Here is a 23580-nt window from a genome sequence, read left to right on the forward strand (position 1 = left end):
ATCAATATGGGTTGGCAATATAGCGGAAACTGGCAGGAGCACTCCCATCTACAGGTAACAAGCCATTCAGTAAAAAAATCTGTAAAGGAAAATAATCAGTCTGGATGAAGAGAAACCAACTGAAAGCACAAAAACTCCTCTTTATGCACCAAGAGATGAAGGAAGAATGTCCTCATAGCACCTCCACCTCCAAAGGTCGGAGGACAAAAGGCAGGCTCTCCTTTCACCTGCAGCAGAAAGCCACATAAGATGAGGAACACCGCCTTGTTCCTTCTTTTTAATACTATTATTATGAACTATGCCTAAATGCAGATTTTAGATGGCTACACAAAGAGGCCACCACAAGCAACCTACCACAACCACCGACAGGCCTCCTGAGCAGCTAACAGGCCGACAAGTCTTTCAGCATAACAAACTAAGATGGATCAACTCTGACTGAGACATGGGTCCTTACTCAAAATTTGCCCCAAACTGGAAGAGACTTCTCCAGAATCAAAACAGGCGGTCAACCTGGTTCTTCATCAGCCGAGTCTTTTCACACATTTAAACTACAACTAGAGGCTCAAACAAAGAAAATTTGGGGGGAAAGGAATAAATTTTGAATTATAAAAGCAAGAGTTGTGGGAAAAGATTTCATAATGTACTGGACCAACCGATAGAGATGTGTGAGAAGGGGTGGCAAGTTTCAGGCACAGAGACACTTTCTGAGGTCTCTAATGGCATGCATTTATTTTGCCGTTGCAGGACTTCCTGCTAACCTGCAGAGGTTGTCCCTCCGTCACTACCGCACACAAAGCAGCCAGCACAGTCTGAGCTGGCAGCCGTAAGAGAGTTAATGCACGCTGCACACCAATTAGAAAAACCCTATAGTTAAAATTAACTGCAATTGCAAAGAAAAAAAGAAAATAAGAGAAGAAAAAGAAACCCAAAAACCCTCACTCTCTCACACGCCCAGAGAAAAAGCCCAGAGTACACTGTTAGCGTGGGGAATCCAGCCCTTTACACATTCCCATTCCACACCAGCCTATTCACAGTAGTTTTCAATAAACATCTACACAAGTCACTGGAGGGGGAAGAAAAAAAAAAAAAAAATCTGTTTTCTTTCATACAATTCCACAAAAATAACTGTCATCACAACCATCCTTGTGGCAGAAAAGTCCATATTTGCCCGCAGTGAAATCCGTCTGCAGCTGCCCTGTGGAAAAGACAGCCAATAATTGGCTTCTTTCACCTCTGTTAACCACGAACAAAAGTGTCATTCAGCTCACAAATGGACAGAAGGCACCAATGGATGGTCAGCTCGCTGAGCCAATGGGCTGGAATAACAATAACCCTGTAGCATTTTCTTTTTCCTTTTGTTTAGTCTTTCAAAGCCCTTAATTAAGACCCTCACAAAGCACCCCTACAGGCTTCTTTCAATGAGGCATTACACGCCTGTTTTCTTGTATTTAAGGAAGAAAAGTAACAGGGATTTCTGAAACACATTAAGCAGTACACACAATTTCCATGTATTCACAACTGAAATACTGTTACATTTTAGCTTTTAAATATTATCACCAATAAAAAGAAGTTCAAGCTTACTGTGCCCGCTCTTTGCTGTACATCCCTTGCTACGTCAAGAAAAAAAGTAAATACAGGTGGTCAATCTGGCAGAACTGCAACAGCTCGCCCAAATCCATCGCAAGCCAGCAGCTCCCAAAACGAAGGCAAGTGGAACAACACATGTTGATGAAACATCCCTGGGCATCCTGAAGCAGACAGCTGAGAAAGGACCGGGTAACGCCGGGAACTAATTTGTTGAGACTGCACATGACGCGCTGGCATTGTCTGAAAAATCAGAGCTCACGAAGGCTAAGGTATATACCCTGCTGGGTTTAGTGGCCTCACATACAATTAAATATCTGCTTGCATTTAATACGTGAAGGTAATCTGTACTCCATTATTTACGACCAAACTGATGTAATACCCATGTCTGTACATTAAACAGGACATTTGAGGACTACCGCTGCTTTTCAGCAGCACAGGCAGTCTCCGCTTATCAGAAATGCTACAGAAACTTGCAATATTTGAGCAAACAACAGCAGCTCTTTTCTTGAAGGACTCCTCCCCCAGCCACGAACAGGAAACAAAACAGTTTTAAGAAAACACCATTGAAATGTCATCCTCATAGCTGCAGGCTAGTTTGGGGAAAGCTAGTCGTCCAGTCCCTTCCCGCTCCACACCAGCTCGAGCAGCAGGCTAACATGGCCGCTGGTTTTCGTGGGGCACCCAGAGCGGGCCGTGACGGGTGCGGGGGCGAGCGGGGAGTACCAGGTACAAGCACCACCTAACAAAGCCATCACCCGGCCAGAGATGGTCCAACCCCTCCAGCGTGCTGCCATCTCTCTCCATTGTCTTGTAAATGCCCTTAGTCTGTGAAAGGCGGCATATGGGCAGCTTCCTCGCAGGAGACCAGCCCAGCAATAGAAGGTGCCGCCGAAAACTACCAAAATCATTAGCAGAGGGTATTTTTCACGTCAAAGAACCACAGGCTGAGGCTCTGGTAATCTCCAAAACGCTCTCTCCCCAGCAAGAAAACGGGAATGGCCTTTTTATGACTGACAGAAACCCCACACAACACAAAGAGAGAACAGAACAAAGACTTTTTTTATTACCAACACCAATCTGAGCAAACACAAAACGCAACGATTTAAAATCCTCCTCTCTACACTACCTACGTATCCAGCAGCCATTCTTTAACAAGCACCACTTGCTATAAAGACTGCATGCGTCTAAGCAAAATGCAACTGGGTAGAAATCAGCTTAGACCTTTTTTTTAATTTTTTTTTTTTTTTTTTTTTTTTAAAGATACTAAAGAGTTAGCTGCTTGTACCAGTATTCACCTAGTCAAGGAAGTAACTTGCCTTTCAGGAACGGTAATCTAGCAGCAGTACTCACTAATCTTGCTCTTCAAAAATCAGACTGCCTATTTAAGTATTATACACCAAAATCTCTTCTAGTCTTCCCTTAGACCACTGAATTAAGGCCCCAACAAATAATACATGACTATCACCTGTTCAACACAGTGTTGTTTCCTCTTACTACACGAAAATATGATGTAACTGTACTAAAAGATGGGGGGGGGGGGGCAAGGCCGCGGGAAGACAGTGTCTGCATGACTTCATTTTGAAGGCCTAACTCCAAGCACACATTTTTGGAAAGCCTGTTCACCAGCCTTTATCAGACCGTGTTGTATCACTGACCTTGACAGAGCTTCAACATCGATCAAGCAGGAGTTTGCTCTCAAGTTCTGTTATATTATTGACAATTTCTGTGATTATTTACCACAGCAGTTGAGGAGGGACTCCTCTCCAGCAGCAAAGAGCAAGAAAAGTAATTTAAATTCTGAAAACGAGCATGAAATGTCATCCTAAGTGCATCCAATGCATCACCTACAATCCAAATTCATGTCGTGCTGAAAAATCTCACAAGGAGTATCTGATAAAACTGCAATATAATGTGGAAATATGCCACTGCAATATAATGTAAAAAAGCAAAACAAGACCCAGCCCCTCCCATGCCCTGCAAAGCCCCAGACACCCCTCCAAGTAGCACACGCAAAGGTATATACCATAAGGCTTGCCTCTCACTAGTTGCATGGCTCAGCATTCAGGACAGGGATCTCAGTACCTAAACTGCTATGGTCTTAAAACAAACCAACAAAAAAACCCGAAACAACAACAACCAAAAAAAACACCCAAAAACAAAAAAAAAACCCAAACCACCCCCCCAAAAAACTGTCCAGACATCAGAGGTGCTCACCAGCATGACTTTGTTGTTAGGAATCGCATCCCAAACTGGATAGCTGTGCTAACCAAATTAACAGTACAGCTCTGGACTTCTGGATTCCATCCTAACATGAATAAAAATGGTAATACTTACCATTGCTGACCCAAGAATATAAAACCAATAAAAAATTAGCATAAAAAATTAATTTTTAAGGAAAATGTATACAAGCAAATGAAATCTTTCACAGAAACCCTCAGCCAAAAAAAACCTGATAGCCATCACCATTATAAATGAGGTCCAAGAAGCACTTATTACTAGTAATTTTCTTGAAAAGGTTCTCTCTTCAGTTTAACTCTGTTCTCAGTATTTATACAATTACACCTATTTAAAACCAAGTAGATTTTAATCACTAAACTGTCAAGAAAAAAAAACAGCATACTTAATGAAACAGAACATTACAAGTATTTACACGAAAAACAAAGACCTACCACATTAACTATCCAGTCCACACTCTTAGCAACAGAGATGAAGGCTCGTCAAGTTTCATCATGTACATAGGATCAATTTTTTACATAAACACATCTAATGCATGTGTGATGGAAAAGCAAGCGACCCACAGAAGGCAATCAAGTAATTCACCTGTATTTCTAGCCTGCTTGTAGACAGAAATAGCACATGCATCTTTCCAGCAATATGCATTTTACAGATGAACACCAAGAAGAAAATTGGGCTTGTGAATGCTTGTCTCCTTGGCTATCTCCACACAACAAACACGGGCATATTTTTACTTCATCATAGCTATCCTATAGGCAAGGAAATACACTCTAGCTCTTACCTAAAGGCCACTGGTCAATGTAAATTCCTTTTTGATGTATAAACCTATGTTGCAGTGAAGACAACTATAATGGATGCAAGGTGGACAAAGAATACCCCTCCCAAGCTCCATTAATAAAAAGATCTGGTTTTTCTTGTTCTCACTTGTTTCAAAGAAGTCCGGTTTCTTCTGCCTTGAAAGACTATGGGTTTTACCGAATCAGTAAACTGGGGCCAGTAAAACTTGCCATGCAGCTCGAAACCTGCCCCTAATACGGACACCTTAGTGCTATGGACACCCTGTTTTCCCCATTACTAATCTCATCATTTACTACCATCAACACATCAATTTTTCCAATCTATCACCAGCAAAATTGTGAAGATATTATTAAAAAAAAAATTAATGCCCTGAAATTTGAGAGGGTGAAAAGGTTTTTATTGAAACTGGCAAACCATATCCTCTTTGCAGTTTTAATAACAATACACCTATTAACATCAATATTTAAGCTACCAGAAATGAAGTAGTGCTCTGCAATTATGGTGTCAGATCCCACAATAAATACCAACACATCTCATACTCGCTAGCAAATCTGAGAAGTATAAGGCAGATGTTGTAATTCATTTTAACTTTTAGTTGAGGGACAAGTAATCCCACAACAGATCAGAGATTAGAGCTTTAAGAGACTACCTTAAAATAAAAGGTGAGAAAACATTAAAAACATGATCACTTTTTGTCTGTGTTTAAACAAACATCAGGATATAATGAAGGCAGCAGTGTAATTTAAAAACATACATAGCTTTGTCATGTCCAAAACAGTTTATTTTTTCCACCTACATGAAGACAGTCGATTTTACAAATATATTTACTTACTGCGTAACTAATAGTAAATAATTATTCCATCTTAATAAGAGCACTAAATATTCAGAGGTCCAAGACAAATGGAACCTTTTGCTACTTTTCATTACATTTACCACATAATAGTTATAATAATGTTAAGGACTATTTACAGTAAACATGGTAGAAAAGGAAGCATCCCCATCCCTTTGACGTATCAGATTGTATTTTGTATAGCATACAGATTAATATAAGTTGCAGAAGACAAAGTTTTTAGAACTAATTCTGTACCATCCATTCCAATCAGTCATACCTCCTCTAACTACCACCGACTTAAAATAAAAAAAGATTTTAACAAAGAATTTATGCACTTTATTCCTGTTGGTCTTTACTATTTGTATTTTCTTTTCTTTCCTCCATACTATGTATTAGGAAGGACAGCATGAGGAGCAATCAGAAGGATATAATCCTGAGAAACTTCCACAACATTAAATACATATTTCTTTGCTATCACGGGAGCAATCAGTCTGGCAGCATTGCATCATATTCATCTCATAAGGAGTCATTCTCTTTTGACATTTAAATAGTGTATGACTAAACAACAGCTGCTAGTAGAAAGAAATGGTTGAATTAATGGATGTTATTTGCTAACTTAAACGTCCTTTCCTTTTTACCTGTATCGCCCCACTACAGTATCAAAGTGCAGTGTAAACTGGTGCTTTTCTGCTGAACTCATACCGCCTTTAGTTAAGGGAGAAATGTTTAGAGCTTGCTAATTCAGTACATCTAGTAGTTGAGTTTCAGCAAACTGAAGCTTAACGTGCTATGTAAAAGGTATAAATTATGTTTCCAAGACAGCTCCAGGCACTGCCTTGTCTGGAGTTGCTTACTGAGCAACTACGTTTCTCCAAACAAACTAATGTGCAGAAGGGTAAAGGGCAGTGAAGGTAATTATTGGAAGGAAATCTCTCCCTAGGCCAGAAAAGAATAATTAAGCTTGTGCATGTTAAATCACATAGGGGAAGTGAACACTGAAGTAACTGAGTGTAAGCGATAGCAAGACCTATCTACAATCTTCTAGAAAGGAAATTAAGGCAGGGGGTAATCTAAAGTGGGATTGTTTAGGCAACGCGAAGGCAGTATCCCCAAACTTCATTCATGGTTCTTTGTATAAATGTACACATTTCCCCTACACACACGCACACATACCCCCCTACAGCGGAGAAAACGTTCAGTAACCCAGTAATTAAATGAGTATGCTGAAACTTAAAGCAGTTAAACTGCATTCTGCAAGCCCGGATCCAACATAGTTTACTTATTGCTCATTAATCTCTCCACAGATAGTATCTTTTAACAGTTAAAAATGCTTAAAATATGACCAAGATTTTCAGTGTTTAAGATGCCTCTTGTGCTTCAACCGCCACAGTGTTTTGGAAACTGCCTTGTCTAAATGAATGCAACATATGGGAATAAGTGTGATGAGTTTCTAGTCTAGTCCTTCCTCAAAAGCCTTGGGCTATTGTGTGAAAACTTAATGAAAGTCATTTGCACAACCCTGAAAAGCTGGTGAAGAAAAGCTGTAACAGAATCTCCTCCTCCTGAGCTTCTGAGTTGCACATCTGGGGAAAAGAGCCTAAGAGATCAGCAATGCACTGTTGCTGCTGACAAGATGGCAGCAGAATGGGGTCATTTGCGGTTTTAATCACACACACTCTTGGTTGTTATTTGCTCAAGCTTCTTGGATGATCTGCATATACTCTCTGAAAATATACTATGCGCTAACGGCTTCTAAAATATAAAGCAAATATGGAGCAATACTCCGTATTTCTAACATCCTATGCACTTCAGGGAGATCTAAACCAAAAAGAGACTACTTCATAATGACAGGTTAAGAAGCAATCCCATTTAAGGCCATGCTTGTGTGTTTGAGCTCCAAAAGGAGAGAAGCAAAATGTATAACATAGACAGACCTTAAGGCTTTCCCAATAATTTCGGAGATACGAATTGTTAAGAGATCTGCTATCAGCCTCAAAAGAAGCGTCTGCTAGCACTGTTCTGCTGCGAGAACCCTTCTGCCTCCTTTACCAAGCTTTAAAACTTTATAACTTGTCTCTTAACCCTTTTAGCAAAGCCCTTAGATTAACTTTTAAGGTTGGATATCTCTACATACCAACTGATTTCCATCAATATACAACAGAACTAAACAGAACAGTGTCTGGGCAGGGAACCTCATCACTATCATACATAAGGCTTGAACTGCAATCCAAACTTACGGGCAGGGCTCAAATCCTGAAGCAGGGTGCTACTACTCAATGGGTTTTCTTTCTTTAAATCAGAGATGCGAAGGACTTTTGTAATACTGAAAATGGTCATTCACCTCTGCATCTTCACTGTTAATTCACACTGTGATTCACCTGTTCTCTGAAAATCAGAAGCTACTTTTCAATTTGACATAGTTTAAGAAGGGGACCAACAATTAAAACTTACTTAGCACATGGGATGAGTGATTGTAGGCACTACATACTTCTTGTCCTTTTTCTCTGTAACAGCACAATGCAACTAATGTATCGTCTTTTGAAAGAAGCGGGGGTTTTTGAAAAACATACATATATCATAAACACCATGTAGAATGGTCTTCCCAGTACCTCTAAGGTGTGAAAAACCAAGCAGGGACTGGTCACGCAGGAGCTATCAGTGAAACTCCTGTGTTCAACTAGGGCCTGTTGAAGAGAAGTACTCTGGAACAGGGATAACTCCTCAGTGATGCTGTCAGTCCTGAATGTTGCAATACACAAACAGGGCAGGAAAAAAAGGCACAAGCTCTTATTTTAAAAAGCCAGCTAAAGTTCAGAATAGTACTTGTTGCTTGTTTAGCCATTCAACAGATCCAGCTCCATGTAGGTGGCTCCATATCCATTTTTGCCATGACTAATATTTACTACTCCAAGATGGTAGAAAAAAGATCAGTCCAGCTGTACTCTCAACAAATGGGGGCGACTCCAGCGAGCATAACATGGTTTTATCAGACATAGCAAAACAGACATGCACAAACGTTTGCCAGTTTGCACAGTATTCTATAAAACAGCCCCAAACCAGAAGGGCAATGGGAACCTATGGCAGTACTTGTATACGTGTATTCTGGCCAAGCAGGCTGTTGGACAGTACAGGCGTTATGTCCAAGTCTCAAGTGGTCAAGTACACATCTCACAGTCACCGGGAAACAGAGCACATGAGCTAAACATTGCCCTTCCATATTGTGAGACATTTATAGCTACGTATTCTCCACTGGCACAACTGAAGTTCATGGAGGAAGATATTCATATTCATGCCATGGTATGGCAGAATTTCTCAACTTGGTGATTACTTGCACATTACATTCCTTACGGTTTGAAGCATTTGCTTCTATCATATTTATTATGGTAACAAAGCCTACATAGGCAGAAAATTATTAGTCTGGCATGGACATTAAGACAGCAAGCAGCCAAGGATCAAACTGCACAAAGTGCCCCCAGCCCTCCCAAACACCTTATACAGAAAAGCCCAAAGGGCCTCAGCGGCTCCATACAAACTGCGAGCCAGGAGCACGCCCCGAGCCGTGTCGCCTGCCGGGCACTCACAGGACAGAGATGAAACAGAAGCTGTCTATTCCCATTCAAGACGCCAAAGGACAAACTGGTGGGCAGAGCAATTCACACAGCAAAATGGCCTACGATATCAATCTGACCCTTTCATAATAAAATAATCAGACCGGACACCAAATTCGCTGAGCCCAGTTCACTGAAAAATGGCATTAAGAAGGAATATTTTTTTTATGTTTATGTTGTTATTCCACTATTCTCTATTCCACTATTCTCTATTCCCAATGGCACTGAATCAACTGAGACTAGGTGATGCACTTTACCTGAAGGAAATGGGGAATATATTTTGCGAGATAAATACCCAGGGTATCTGGAAATATGCATCAATTTGATGTATGTTACAGAATTTCTCCCATAGACGCAGTTAGTTATTAGGGCAAAAAAAATTTCTTATGTGAGCGAAGAGACAATGACAGTACAAGCAGTCCTACTCTTAAGCAGGATTTCTGATATTATTGTTTAAACAATAGCTTTCCCTTTTGAACACGTTGTAGATTTATTTTACTAGCACAATTACTTAGGAGAGTTGAAAAAGTCTGGGGGTTTTTTTTTGAGGAAAAACTGGCCTTGCTGTACAATTGCAGAAGCTTCTGCTGAAGCAATAAACAACTGCCATTTATTATCCTCAAAACAAACCAAAACCCTGCTTAAAACTCCTAAACATCAAGACACTGTACATTCTTGGTCTGGAAACTAGAGACCTGTCTTTGCAGGAAACAGGTTAAAAAAAAGCAACATGTAAACAAACTAGTTGAAATTTTTGAAAACGAGATGTCAAGGAAGAGCAAGTCAATTCTAAATAAATGATTAATTGACCTGGATATCGAAGAGATTTAATGCCTCCACTAAACACTTAGCACAGAGCCAGCAGATTTGCCCTTGGAAAAGACACAGATTTTCTACACCTAGCAAGACTCTCACTAGTTCTGTAAAATATTAACAGTTTGGTCAATATTAGCACATACTTTTTTTTTTTTTTTTTTTTTTTTTTTTTAAAACCCAAGTGTTAAAACCAACAGCAGTAAAAAAGTACCAAAAGGCAGAAGCCTGTCCAGGTCCAAACCACCAGCAACTACATTCTCAGAGCAGGGCCCCTTACACAGGACCATATCCTTTTCTCTCCCCAGCTCAGCTTTCGCCCCCCAAATCCATGAAGACCACCAAGACTCCAAGGAGACACCCAGAGGAACGATAGCAGGGTGAGCATTTAGTGCCTCAAGAAGGCAGTCACTTGAGTGAAACTGCAACTAAAAGAGATGAACAAGAGTTGTAGGTTGCTGCTGGCGGCAGCTTTGCAAAATCCCCTTAAAGAACATGTAAGTCTGGGCCTAAATGCATCAATCTTCCAAAGGGCGCAGGGCTCCCTTTAGTAGGTTCAAGGGTTCCTAATTTGCAGGAGCAGCTCAGAGAGCTGCTGAGAGAGCTACAAGCATGTTTCCCAGTCTGGGCAAGGTTTCCCCTAGTTAAAAACCCAACACATTTCTAGGGCTTTCAACCATAGCATCTGAAAAAGAAGATGGCTCCTTCACAGCTTTTGCGTGCAAGAATCGAGTGAAGGCCAGATCCACCAGTTCCACCAAGTGAAGAACACCAGGCAGGTTTCCACACAGAAAGACCCGCTGCCCCAGAGAGGGGCCTGCACACCAAAGTCACAGGTTTCAGAGTCCCTTCTCTTTTCCAGACGAACCAACTATATCCGCTACTGCTCCACATCAGCATTTAGAAAAATAAAGGAAACTTCTGAAGTAAGTTATTTTTAAAAACATATGAAACGGAATTTTAAAGAGGACAGCCAGGACACCCCTTACATAAAATTTTAGTAATGAAGAAAGGATTGAAGCTAGACACCACCAAGTCCTTTTAACAGAAATGGAGCAGCAAGCTTCCCCAAATGTCCCTTCCTGACTCGCACCATCTTCTCCTCCAAGGTGGTGCTGCAACAGGAGCAAACCCTCCCTGCTTTCCTGCTGCAACCCCAAAGCCCTGAGTGCAGGAAAAATGAACTCTCACTTTACAAGCTAACACGCTGTGGTGTCCTGTTTGGATAACAGGGAACAGTTGGTCCCATTTTGTGCTCTGAAAGGGGAAGTAATGGGCATAGGGGGAGACAGATCCCAAGGCACGTTCCAGCGGGACCCTCGCATCTGCGCTCACATCTTCTGCACCTACTGAACACCAAATACCAACCACCACAGTGCCCAAATGGTTGAGAAAAAACATCGCTTAGTATCACGTATCAGGAAGAATGAAACGTGACCACAGTGAACTCTACTGCATGGTCACATTATTAATATTGCAACGCCAAAATGGCTTTGCTCTACATCTGGGGTTCTGGTCCCACAGCAAAACACAGCGCCACGCAAAGTACGCCACCTTTGGCAAGAGCATTTTGATGGCTCACAGCAAACCTCGTGGCTAGCTTACCAATCTACCATGAAGTTTGAAGCCCCCAGCCCTCTGCCCTTACAGCCCCGTACATCGCTTGCAAAGACAGGAATGAAATATTCCATATGTTTCCTTTGTCAGTGACATGCCTATTGAAAGCACAGCCACGCCGCTCTCCCTGCTGGGGCACTGGGTCAGGCTATTCATCTGTAACCATGCAGATGTCAAGAAGGTAATGGGAAAACTCCCAAACAAAAACACATTTTCACAGAACGAGGTTATAAAATACACAACTGCATCTGCAGCATTATTAAGCTAAATTAAACAGGTTTAGGCCTTCCCTGCATACCTCTGAAATTGCACATCCATTTATGATTCATTGCTAATTGCGTACCATTTAAAAGTCCAAACACATTTGCTCAAAAGTTTTAGGGTGAAAAAAGTCCTTGCAAGACCTAGCATTCCTCCAGGATTGGTTGGAGAGAGAAAAGGAGGAGGTACACCACTTTAAAAAAAAAAAAAAAAAAAAAAAAAGAAGTCTTTATATTTTAGTAAGAAAATGCTCAACTGAGAGCTGACAAAGGCAGCTGTTTACTCTCTGAGGGCCTGACTTCTCAAGGTGCTCTTCAGAGTGCTCTCAACAACTTCACCTGACTTTGGATTTTTCTTCATCTTTTCCTCGAGATAAAGAATTAGCACTTGCTGTCTTGGAGAGAAAAAAAATATTTTTTCCTGCCCCAAAGACAGCACTTTCTGTGTAACTTCTATCCCTTCTTCCAGACCACACGGACGGTTTGAGGCTCCTCCGGCATTTTTAATGCAAAGCTTACAAGAATTAGTTACTAAATTTTTAAAAAAGTGATAGAGTTCTTAAGCTTTGTAATAGTTTTCCTACCCCTGAAGAAAAGAATAAACTTTAATATTTTCTTAACTTCAGTCAAAAAATACCAAAAAAAATTTCAGACTCAAAAATTACTTCAATTATATCTTCACTGTGCCAAAATCTTGAGGTTGAACTGTCAAAAATCACCAACCATTGTCTGAATTACCTACAGGTAACAAAGTTTTAAAACAAGAGTTTTAATTACATGTGTATTTATCAATATTAGATTTGAACAACATCAACAACAAAAACAACCCAACATTGATGCACACTGAGCATCAAATTTCAGCAACAGACCTTACATGTTTTAGAGTTATGTTACACCAACAAACATCTGGCTACATTTAAAACTGCTGTCACTTGAGAAACACGAGAAACTTTTTTCAATAGTGAAAAACGTATTGCTCTTATCTTCCACATGCTCATTACTTTACAAGTTTCCTTACTGAATTGCGTTCGTCAAGTACAAATGCAAAAAGCACCCAAGGGAAGCCTAAGGAACTCATTTTTATTTCTGCCATGCTATAGAGACCGTTATTCCTTTGAGAAGACATTGAATTCAACAAAATATATTGAATAATACCCTTTTTAATAGGTTTTAAAAAAAAAAAAAAAATCAATGTCCACAGCTTAGCCAACAAAGTTTTACTAACTCCAGAACACACCGCATGACTGGAACAGGCCACTTAAGAAAAATATGACTTCCCTATAACTCAGTAAGTATCAACAGCAAATATAAAAAACACACCAGGAAAATGAGGCTGACCAAAACTCATTGATATTCTTACTTCCCAAAAACAAACACATCCCTCACAGACGTCAGACCCCAGTCCACCAGGGAATACATATCGATATCACCTGTTCAAAAATAGCTAGCTGCATTTTTTAAAACATGTTATCATATTGACTGGCATTCTGTATAATGCCATCAGTTAACTGTTATATATTCAAATTCAACAATAGTTTTCAGACACCTACTTTAAACTTACTTTTGAGATCACTACAGTCCTTTCTGTTGTTCTGTAAAAGATGTATATCATGAATAATGTAAGTTGACTGGCTGTATGCAAAATGTGCTTTCAAATTCAGGGTGAAGCTGAAATACAGATTTCCCCTAATCTTTCAGCGACAGTAACATGTTTCTGGGAAGTGGAAAGTTCTGACCTTGTCACAATCCTGTAACAGTTAAATCATTCAAGAGCAAAATGAAATTCATTCTGCTATTTCAACTATGTACTTTAAAATAAATGACATACGATTTGAAAATATTGGAAACTTGCAACTTCAGTGAAACTCACTGACAGCTGCAGTAACTCGGCACTTTAAAAAAAAAAAAAAAAGGCAAAAAGGTCAACTGTTTTGCCAGGTAGATCACATGCCGTTTCTGCATGATTTAATTACGCTTTCCAGGCACTCATACATCTAGTGCTAGATGTTTCTGATTTGGACATACCAGCTTTATTTGGAACACAAAATGGAATAAATCTGGGCCTGATTCTGAAACAAAGGTTTTTAAACATGTTTATAGTGAGGACAGTATTTATATAGTAACGTCAAGATCTTCCTCTCCCCTGTGTGAGCTACTGTGACACCCATCGCTCCGTGCAGTTCTACATCAACTGAACCAGTTGCCTGTCTGCCAGCAAAGGAAATATCAACAGCTACCTCCACATTTCCAAAAGGGTTGTGCAGGGCAAGCTGGCGGTGGGAGAGCATTAAGAACCAACATCACATGACCAGAAATCTCTTTTCAGACTAAAGTTTGAGAACATCTTATCAGAAAACTGCAGCAGTACCTGAAAGGCAGGTATGAAAAACTATGGAAGAGTGTTTCCCTGGAGCAAAATCCTAGGTCACCGCTGCAGCAGATGGTGAGTCTACCAGGTGGGGAGGATGGCCAGGGACCTCTAACCCGTGAAATGCTGTTGATACGAGACCTTTGCTAACAGAGGTAACATTTACATCTCTGTTGCCTCAATTTACAGGTTTCTTCAAACAGGGATGGCTGCTTCTCCTCTTCTCCTCTCTTATGTACCCTCTCTCACCTTTGTCTCCCACTTCTAGGATCATACACATATCTCTAATTCTTCCTCAAGCTATTTTTGACTTCCTGCTTCTTCCGTAAAGAACCCCAAAACCACAAGTTGGCAGCACAGAGCTGCTGTCTGAAACACATTCATCCCTTAATAGAATAACTGCTGGCCATGAAGTCCCATGCGGCCATGCTGAAGCTAACCAGCCCCATCCATTTCACTCCCGTGCTTGTTTGCAAAACAAGGAGCAGGCAAACCTGAGTTGTTGGCAAATCCTCAAGAACATAAACACAACATCAGCTCCTGCCCATTCCCAACAAGAGGACCATCTTTAGGAACAAGGTTTTAGGAAAAGTGCAAGGGTGGCCGAGAGGAGGGAAGGGAGAGGAGGGTCTCTGACAGTCAGAGATGCTCCCGGAGCCCTGCAGCTCCCATGCTCTCTAAAATGAGATATGGGTGCTCAGCCCTTCTGAAATCTAGGCCAGTAATTTTCTCTGGGTAAATAAGAGCTTGTGTTCTGCAAAAATTGCTGGCTTAGATGTAGAATACAAAACAAATAAAGATCCTTGCGGAGGAGGTTTCTTTGGGTTTTGTTTTGTTTTTCAGTCCTTATATTACAGCTTCCATATTTTCCATCTCAAGCAGATAGTTACTAGTAAGTTTCTCTCAAGAAGCGAAAAGGTAATTATTTACTAGCATAAACTTGCTTACACTAAAGTCCAACTTTTTTTTCCATGCTGCAGACTTTATCTTAGTATTTATTCCCCAAAGTCACACTTACAAGCCTCTGCCAGTAAGCATCAAACAAGAAATGACATATTGCTGATACAAATGAGCTCAACATACAAAATAAATGCCAAATACCTGGCAAATTACGTGCTATGGCAGGGCACTGGGTTTTTTGGGGGGAGCAATAAAAGGAAAAGAGGAAAACACTAAATTTGCTGCCAACAGAGAACATAAAAAGGGTAAAAAATATTTAATAAACTTTGAAACAACAACTTCACTTTTCTATGCGCTACCTAAGAGTGTCTATTTTTTTTTTACAAGACAGACAGATAAATCAGTCCATTTAAAATTAAACATAAAGACTCCAATCCTTGGGTGAAATCTGCTGGAGAGACTGCCACTGGAGCCACTGGGCTCTGGTCCAGTCACCAGGCACTGGATGCTGCACCAGCAAACTCAAGTTCCCCTCCTGCCCATGGGATTTCACAGGCCTGTACAAATATAACAACATTTCTGCCAACTAATAGGAGTATTCATATTAAAATGACATGACTGTCTTTCCAAAAGAAGTATGGAAAGCATGCTTTTAAAAAGACAGAATAAGTCTTTTATTACTTGCCATCACATCACCAGCATGTGGCATAGGCAAGTGAAAAACTAAACGGTGTAACTGTAAAACCTTCAAACCTCTAATTAGATAAGGCTTTTCCATCTCAGGAGGACTGCAATTATGCTACATTTTCCAGACTCAAGGTCATGTCTGGACATCTTTACTTTTCACCATAACAACTCTGCTAGACAGCATTCACAAAACCTCAGCCAGGTCCTTACTGTGCTTATCTGACCATAGCGGGATGCTAAATATCTGCGTGTTCATATCGGACGTATTAGAAGACATCTCACATCTACCTACTGCGTTTCATCACCACTCTACAAAAAATAAAAAAGTGCCAGATGAAAAGACAAAAAAATGTGCAAGCTCTGCTGAATCCAAACAGAACCATATCATTTTGCCATTTATACATAAACAGAGCAGGACATCTAACTCAAACGTGAGACAGTGTAGGTACTTCAGATTATCTTCTTTTCAGTATGCAGACTATCAACTCTCTGCAATTGCTGAAACAACCTGTGGTATGAAACACGTGAAAAAAGGATCCTTCTCAACTGCCACATCTTGATCTTATAAAGCTAGTACATAACACAGCACACAGAAAGACAGCCAGTATTAGGTTAAATAAGTAATAAAAAACAAAAGACCAAGATGACCATTTCATCCTGAAGGTCTATCCTCTAGGGCAGCCAGGGCTCACAAGCCTTCCTTTCACAACTCGAAGCAAGTAAAATTAAAGCAAGGGACCCTGCCATTCCCTGAAAATACAAGCAAGAAGCACTAGAAGGAAAATTATCTGTGCTGTTTTCGTATTTCAAGTGCCCAAAATATAATAGCAGGCACTGAGAAGGGACTACATTCCTCATGATTGTCAGGCAAGCCCCTAAAACAGCCAGGCCCATGTAAGATGTGTCCAAAGTCATTACCTAGAATTATCTGCTTTTTGTCTCCTGCACAAGACTCAAACAAGTATTAAACCCCCAGAACTGGAATTTGAGTTCTCAAACCTGACACCCATGAGAAACACAAGTAGAAGTGTGCCCTACCATAACTTTCTTTCCCTAACATGGACGTTTTCTAGCACATGGCACGTGAAATATCATAGCAAAGATGAGGAGCACACTGCCTTGATTAAAAAACCCAAACAAACAACATTTTCACATTCTTGCATATGCATCTCAACTTGCTAGACGACAGTTATTTTGCAACAAAGCAAAATCACAACCTTCATAAACAGAAAAACAGGCAGCTGGTAATTAAGAGTTACATAAACACCTACCTAAATTATACAGAACAAATGGCCGCCTACAGTAAAAGTATCAAGTAATTATCCCTGGTCGTGTCCTCCTGACTCCCTCTGCATTCCTTCCCATCCCCTCCCCTCCCGTCCCTCAGAGTTTGGATCTAGTGCTGCCACCTCTCTCTTTTCCGAGCACTTGTGTATCTCCCAAAAATCTCTTCACCAAGATGACTGCGGTTGGGACGACACACTCACCTTTCTTTATTCAAATTCCCTCTCTCAAAGTGCACTGATGACTCAAAAGTAATGAGCAGATACCCTGTCTTTCCAAGCTGCTCAGTCTGATGCAACTACCCTCACGTGACCACACCGTACTTTGGTAACCATATAACCCCCCTGCTATGACCCCAGTCCTTCTCTCCCTGCACCCCAGCATTATGGTTATAATGCGTTTAGCCAGGTATGAATGCAGTGGAGTGTCTATTCAATGCACATTCCACAAAAAAAATCTGCTGTGTTTGGAGGAGCTTTCTAACCACCACAGTAAGCAAGGAATGAGCACAGGATCAGTCAAGAGCTGAAGAAAGGGGAAATAAGGAAAGAGAAGGGGAATCTGAAGGGATATGCCTTTGAGGCTCTACAGAAGTCACTGCCTGACCATTCGTGGCAGCCCAAGAAACATGGCTGTATTTTAAAAATACACCTTGGAAGTTATGTTAAATTATTAAAATTAATGCAAAGAAATTAAGACTGCAGGAAAACAGAAGTAGTGAAAATTAAATATCAACCCCCTTCCATGGTTCTCAGCTCCCTTGAAACTCATTCACTGCCAACTCAGGTTAATTGTGAGCAACTTTTCCTCAGTTGCTCTCTCCTGGCCAAAGCAAAAATGTAGGTACAACTTTGCTTTAGTATCGCAGAACATCGCTTGTAACACTCTTTCAGCCATCTCTACGCTACAGACTCTCTGCTGCTATGGCTATAATCAAGAAAAGCCCTGTAGCAATGCTAAGGGGATTTCCTGGCATCGTTATGCTGCCTGACACGAAGCACAGAAAAGCTTTCTTCTCTTCACGTAGCTAAGACGCTTTGCCATGACACAAACATGTCAACTAGGGGGTGTGATTTTATTTTCTTTTTTTTTTTCCTCCACACAAGCCAACTCAGCTTCTCTGACAAAACTATACATTGCCCAGCCCAAGCAGGTCAGAAATGAGTTTTCTATTGCCTACAAAACTGTTTTCTACATACCCTAAACTTCCAGTGCCCTCACTACAACAGACTATTCAAGCACAGAAGTGCCAAGAAATCACCCATTTTTTTCCTTCTGTAAATAAGGAAACAGGAACTAAACACAAATGGGGACCAAGAGTATCCTTCACTGCCACAGAAGGAGATAGCTAAAAGTTTCTGCTCAGGTTTAAAGAACGCAAAACCAACAGCGACACAAAGTCATCCCAAAACACGCTGAAGTGCGTGCAGGTCTCCTCTCACTTTTGCTCTAAGTGTTAAGTTGGGTTCTGGAAATTTACCTGCACAGTAAGGAGGAACTTACAAACTGAAACTCTTTGGCAACCTTATCTCTAATGGGTGTTGGCTATGACGACTTGCACCCATTAGACAACGAATGCCATGTTGCAGACATGCAGGGATGTACCAAGTCCATTTTACAAGACAGCCAGACAATGTAGCAGCCATAAAACCTTGTGCTTAAATGCAGCTTTTACCAGGTAGGCTTCAAGTACTTTATGAAATTGAGTAACCTCCCTCTTTCATCTGTGGAGGAAAGAGAAGACAGTTTACCAGCAAGACCAAGGCTTCACAACAGCAGCTCCAGACTCCCTACCCCAAACACTCACAAAACACCATTCCTGCCACAGAAAAACCACCACAAAGTCAGCTCCCACTAACACTGTACCAGCACAAAAGGGAACGAAATACTTAAGCGCAGGTAGCAACCGAGACCTGTAACTTTTGCCATTCATCAAGTACTACGCAAGCAAAAGGCCCAGTAATCTTTTTCCACCCAGCTTGAACAATTGAACAACAACAACAAAATAATCCAAACAGGTAGGAGAAATTGGAAACCTGCTCAGTAAACAAAACCTCCAGTAATTAAGAATCAGACTCACTTTGCATATTAAGTAAGTGTAGGCAAACAAAGAGGGAACAAAGAAGTGACATTTTCGAAGGCATACACCACTACTGTATTTTGACAACGCAGCAGTTCAGTTCCAATCTGAAACCACGCACCGTAATTTGCTGTAGTGTGCTCTCTATTATATGTTGTAAACGCAGCGAAGCTTTAGTAACAGCAGACCTGACCACTGGCCCATACAAGACCTCGCTCCAACCTGCGAAATCTTTCCTGAGAAGTGGGGAAAGACTGACAGGTTATATTGTGAAACTTAACAGGTTTGTGGATTAGCAAAACTACCATATTGAAAGCTGCAAATCCCTCTTCGATCATGTCTCTACAGAACAGAGTGTTCATTCCTCAATTAAAATTTTATTATTAAAGTCACCAAAACTCAATGCAAGAGCCACCAGTTTGTGCCTACTTTACAGTATCATCATAGGATACCGGAGAAAGTGTTTTAAGAGTTGGGGTTTTTTTCCATCCACAAGCAAAACTCAACAAAGCTACCGAGGCTTGCTTATGCTGTTTTTTTTCAAGGTTCAGCTGTGCATCCCACACTGAGACATTTTGTAAAAGCGAAGGCATCCTTATTTAACTGGATTTATGCATGCTGCGGACTGAAAATGCCTTGACTTTTGGGAGTAGATCGGCTAGCCTGGGAACTAGTTTCTGGAGAAAACTGAATAGAAAAGCGCTTCAGTGCGAGGACATCGCGTACAGGCACACACATGTGCAGGCAGCGGTTCTTCCCCCCGCCTCAGGACGGCACCGGGACTGACCCGGACCCCACCAAACCCCACTGCGATCTCCGCTCTCGCTGCCACAGGACCCGAGCAGCTCCCTCCGCCTCACTCCGCTAACCCTCCCGGCCTTTTAAATCTCCGAGGCCGATCCCTTCGGGGTTCCAGAGGCGTCTGCCCGGCCGGCTCACCTCCGCCCGCCGGAGCCCAGGGGCCCCCGCCAGGCCGGGCCGAGCCCCCGCGGGGCTCCGAGGAGCGGGGCGGCGGCCGGGGCCAGGTGCCGCCTCCGGCCCCCGCCGCCCCCTCACCTGCCCCTGCGGGGCGGCGGGACCGGGCCCTGCGTGCGGCCCGGCGGGCCCCGTCGCTGCCCACAGGCCGCCCCACGGGCGGCCGTGTTACACCCGCAGCAGCGACGACAACAAAACCATAAACGCACCATTACTGGGGTTTTTCTTAAGTAAAAGGGGGACAAAGCACCCAGCCCCACCGCGGCTACCTGCCCGCCCCGGCCCGGCCCCCGCCCCGACTCACAGGGCGTGCGTGAAGGCGCTGAGTCCCGGGGGCACGGCGGCCAGCCCCCGCCCGGAGCAGTCCACGCCGCGGTCGCCGTCGCAGCTGCAGGAGGCCGGGCAGGGCGGTGGGGACGCTCCGCCGCTGGGCCCGGCCCAGCTCCCCAGGCCCCAGGCGACGAGGCCGAGCAGAGCGAGGCACCGCATCGCCGGCCCCCGCCGACCGCCGGCCAGCCTCCCCCGGCTCGGCTCGGCCTGCCGCTCTCCGCCGGCGCCCTCTGCGCACCGAGCCCCCCCACCGGCTGGTGGAAAAATATATCAAAAAATAGTAATAACAACCAAAAAAAGAAAAAAAAAAAAGGCGCGTCCGGCCGGCGCGGCGCGGCCCTGGGGCTGCCTCAGCGGCGCGCCGGGGAAGCCAGCCCTCCGCCGCCCGCCCGCCCCATCCAACGCCCGCAGCGCCCGTCGCCGCCGCTCATCTCAGCCCAGCAGGTACCGCGCGGGGGCGGCCATGGCCGGCTCGCCCGCGCCGCTGCCGGCGGGTGGCGGTCCCCAGGGAGCGCGCCGGCGGCCGTGCGCCCCGGTCCCTGCGGCTGCCTGCGGCGGGGCTGCCCTCCGCGCCCGCCCGCCCCTCCCGGCCCTCGGTCGCTGCGAGCCGCGGCGGCGGCGGCGACTGCTCTGCGCCCAGCGCCGAGGTGCATATGCTAATGAGGCGGCCGCCCCCGCGCCACTATTGGCGCAGAGCGGGCGCGGGGCTGGTGAATATGCAAAGCGGAGCTCGGCCGCAGCCAACGGGCGCGGGGGGCGGGGCCGCCCGGCGGCGGGGCCGCTCCCGCCCCGCGCTCCCGCCGCGCCCCCGCGGACACTCCTCAGGCGCCGCCGGCACCCCCCCGGCACCCCGGGGCACCCCCGGGCACCCCCCGGCCCCTCGCCCTGGTGCCCGTTGGGGTGCTCTTGCTTACGGCAACGTGGCTGAATGACCACAGGAGCCTTGGGGCGTGGGGCCGGGGCCAGGCTGGCCCTGTGAACGAGGGCAGCGCCGGGCCCCGTCACCCCCGGGCACCATTTCCAGCCCGACCTTTGCCGCGACGGCACCCGTGCCCGCTCCCAGACCTGCACCCCACCCCGCAGCCGTCAAGCCCCGGTATGAACTGCTTCCCCGGACTTGCAGTGAGAGGTGACAAAGGCAGCAGCCGGCTCCTGTGCCCCGTGTGGCGTCCAGTACAAGAGGATCCCAACTGGCGTTGCACGTCCATCTTCATGGAGCGAAGACATGGTGCCATGCCGCCTCTCTTCCTCATAGACCTTAAGCATTTCATGCTCCTGTTGCCAAAGCAGGAGCGACCGCATCACCAACTCTTCTCAAAACCGTTCTGCTTTTAAGGAACGGTTTCCCTGGCACCCAAAACACCACTGATGGTGTCTGGCTTTTATAAAGCCTATACATAGTAACCAAACTTGCGCCAGCAGCCAGTCTGTGTCCTCTTTTCCTCACTGCCTTGAAAAAAAAACCAACAAAAAAACCCAAACAGAACTGAAAACACATCTATCCTTGTGGTTAGGACCTTCCATCACCGTGTGTGCTGCTTTTCTCTTTAGCCAATTTGTTGGGTTTTTTAAGATGCTTTCTTTTGGACACTTCTAACCTGCAGCCACCACCAGGAATGAGCCTGCTACGTGTTCAGCTCGGCTCACCCACGCACCGTGCTCCATGCAATCACCATATCCTACTGGGGTAAGCAGCACTCAGGTAACACCAGCTGGGACCTCTCACTGTTGGCTCCGTCTAGTCCAGACCCCACAACGGGCTCTGAGCCGACAGACCTGGCTTGAAGCGAGCACTGTGAAGGCACCGGCACCTGCCCTGGTGGCAAACACTCACACCCTCTACTTTACATGTGTCATTTGGATGCTCTGAACCCGCCGGGGGAGTTGCCTGCCCAGCTCTGCCGCCAGCACAGCCCCCAGCTGCAGCCTGAATCACACCCAGGCAGGTGCCTGCACAGCCCATCCTAAACAGCATAGATATCCAGAAAGCCCACTAAAGATCGGAGCTTTCCTAAGCCCTTCTGCCGCTATGTAGGTAGGTAGGTAGGTATCATTCTGTTCATTTCATGGATAGATGATGGAGGAGCACAGAAACAGGGAAGTGACTGACAACCTGCCTCCACTGTAGCAGGGAAATGGGACGAACCACACCGCCACGCACACGCCGAGCTCTGCCGACTTCCCCGAAGCCAGGAGCGGATTTGCAATGGCGACTGAACCGTCGGTCCAAAGCAAGAGCAACCATGCAAGGGTTTCACACAGCGCGGCGGCACTTACTTGAAGCTGCTGCAGTCGCGTCTGAAAAATCCCAAATACCTGCACGTGCATGGCGAGTCAAACGCATCAGGGATGAGGCACGCTTGCTCCCAGCAGACATGCAGTGAAGAGGCAGCATTTGCAGCAGCCCTCGCCCGGCACCGGTTCTCCAATGCATGTGCAGGGGCATCAGGAGTTGAGGGGCCCTTCCACTTGACCTTACCAAGGGCTGCCCTTACGGACACGGACATTGCAGAGGACATTCTCCACGCTGGGCTGAGGTCTGGGCTAATCACGCCTTCCTTGCGCTGACTGAGGTGGGGGAAAGAAGAAAAGTGTCGGCTTAAAAGTGGTCGTCTGGTGAAATTGTAAGATCAGGCATGTAAATAGTGGAGACCTAAAGATTTAAAATCATCGGTGCTCGAGAAGGTAGAGTACACACTGAGGACCCTAGAAATATAGATCTTCCAGCCACCACCTCCACCTCCTACATTTCTCCTCATCGCTTTTTCAACTGTTAATTTCCTTCTAAAAATGTTAACACTATTTTACCTAGTTACTAAAAATATTATTCTCTTGCATACTGGGAATCCTGTTCCTGATGCACTGATTTCGTATGAACATCATCATTCATCACTGCAAAAATAAGGGCATTTTAATAACTCGCTGTGTGCTTGTCCTATACCTTGTGAGCAGTACAAAGTTCTCACCAAAACTGAATTTACCGATGTATGATAAAGCTTTGCCATACGTATATAGACACATGGTTATCTCTTGTCCTTCTCCCTGATTGATCTTGGCAGGGGAAACGCGTTAAGTCAAAACCGTGTTGTTCGAACAACTGTCGGGGCCAAAGACACTGCACATTCATGTCACTGTCTCTGTGCCTGCGCTCAGGGACAGCGATGGAGGAGTAGCAACCAGAATAGCAGGGGGGAAAAAATTAAAAG

At 44.2% G+C, this 23580-nt stretch overlaps 1 protein-coding gene across 1 annotated transcript in view; it reads right to left on the bottom strand.

The window, feature by feature from the left end:
* Positions 1 to 20533, bottom strand: part of LGR4 (leucine rich repeat containing G protein-coupled receptor 4) — an 82549-nt gene extending 62016 nt beyond the window's left edge. Inside the window, exon 1 of the mRNA XM_050897509.1 lies at positions 20349 to 20533. Within this exon, the coding sequence (XP_050753466.1) occupies positions 20349 to 20533 (185 nt within the window). The remainder of the gene's footprint in view (positions 1 to 20348) is intronic.
* Between the last annotated feature and the right edge of the window lie 3047 nt (positions 20534 to 23580).

Source organism: Gymnogyps californianus, chromosome 5, assembly GCF_018139145.2.
Source record: "Gymnogyps californianus isolate 813 chromosome 5, ASM1813914v2, whole genome shotgun sequence".
Lineage (NCBI taxonomy): Eukaryota > Metazoa > Chordata > Aves > Accipitriformes > Cathartidae > Gymnogyps > Gymnogyps californianus.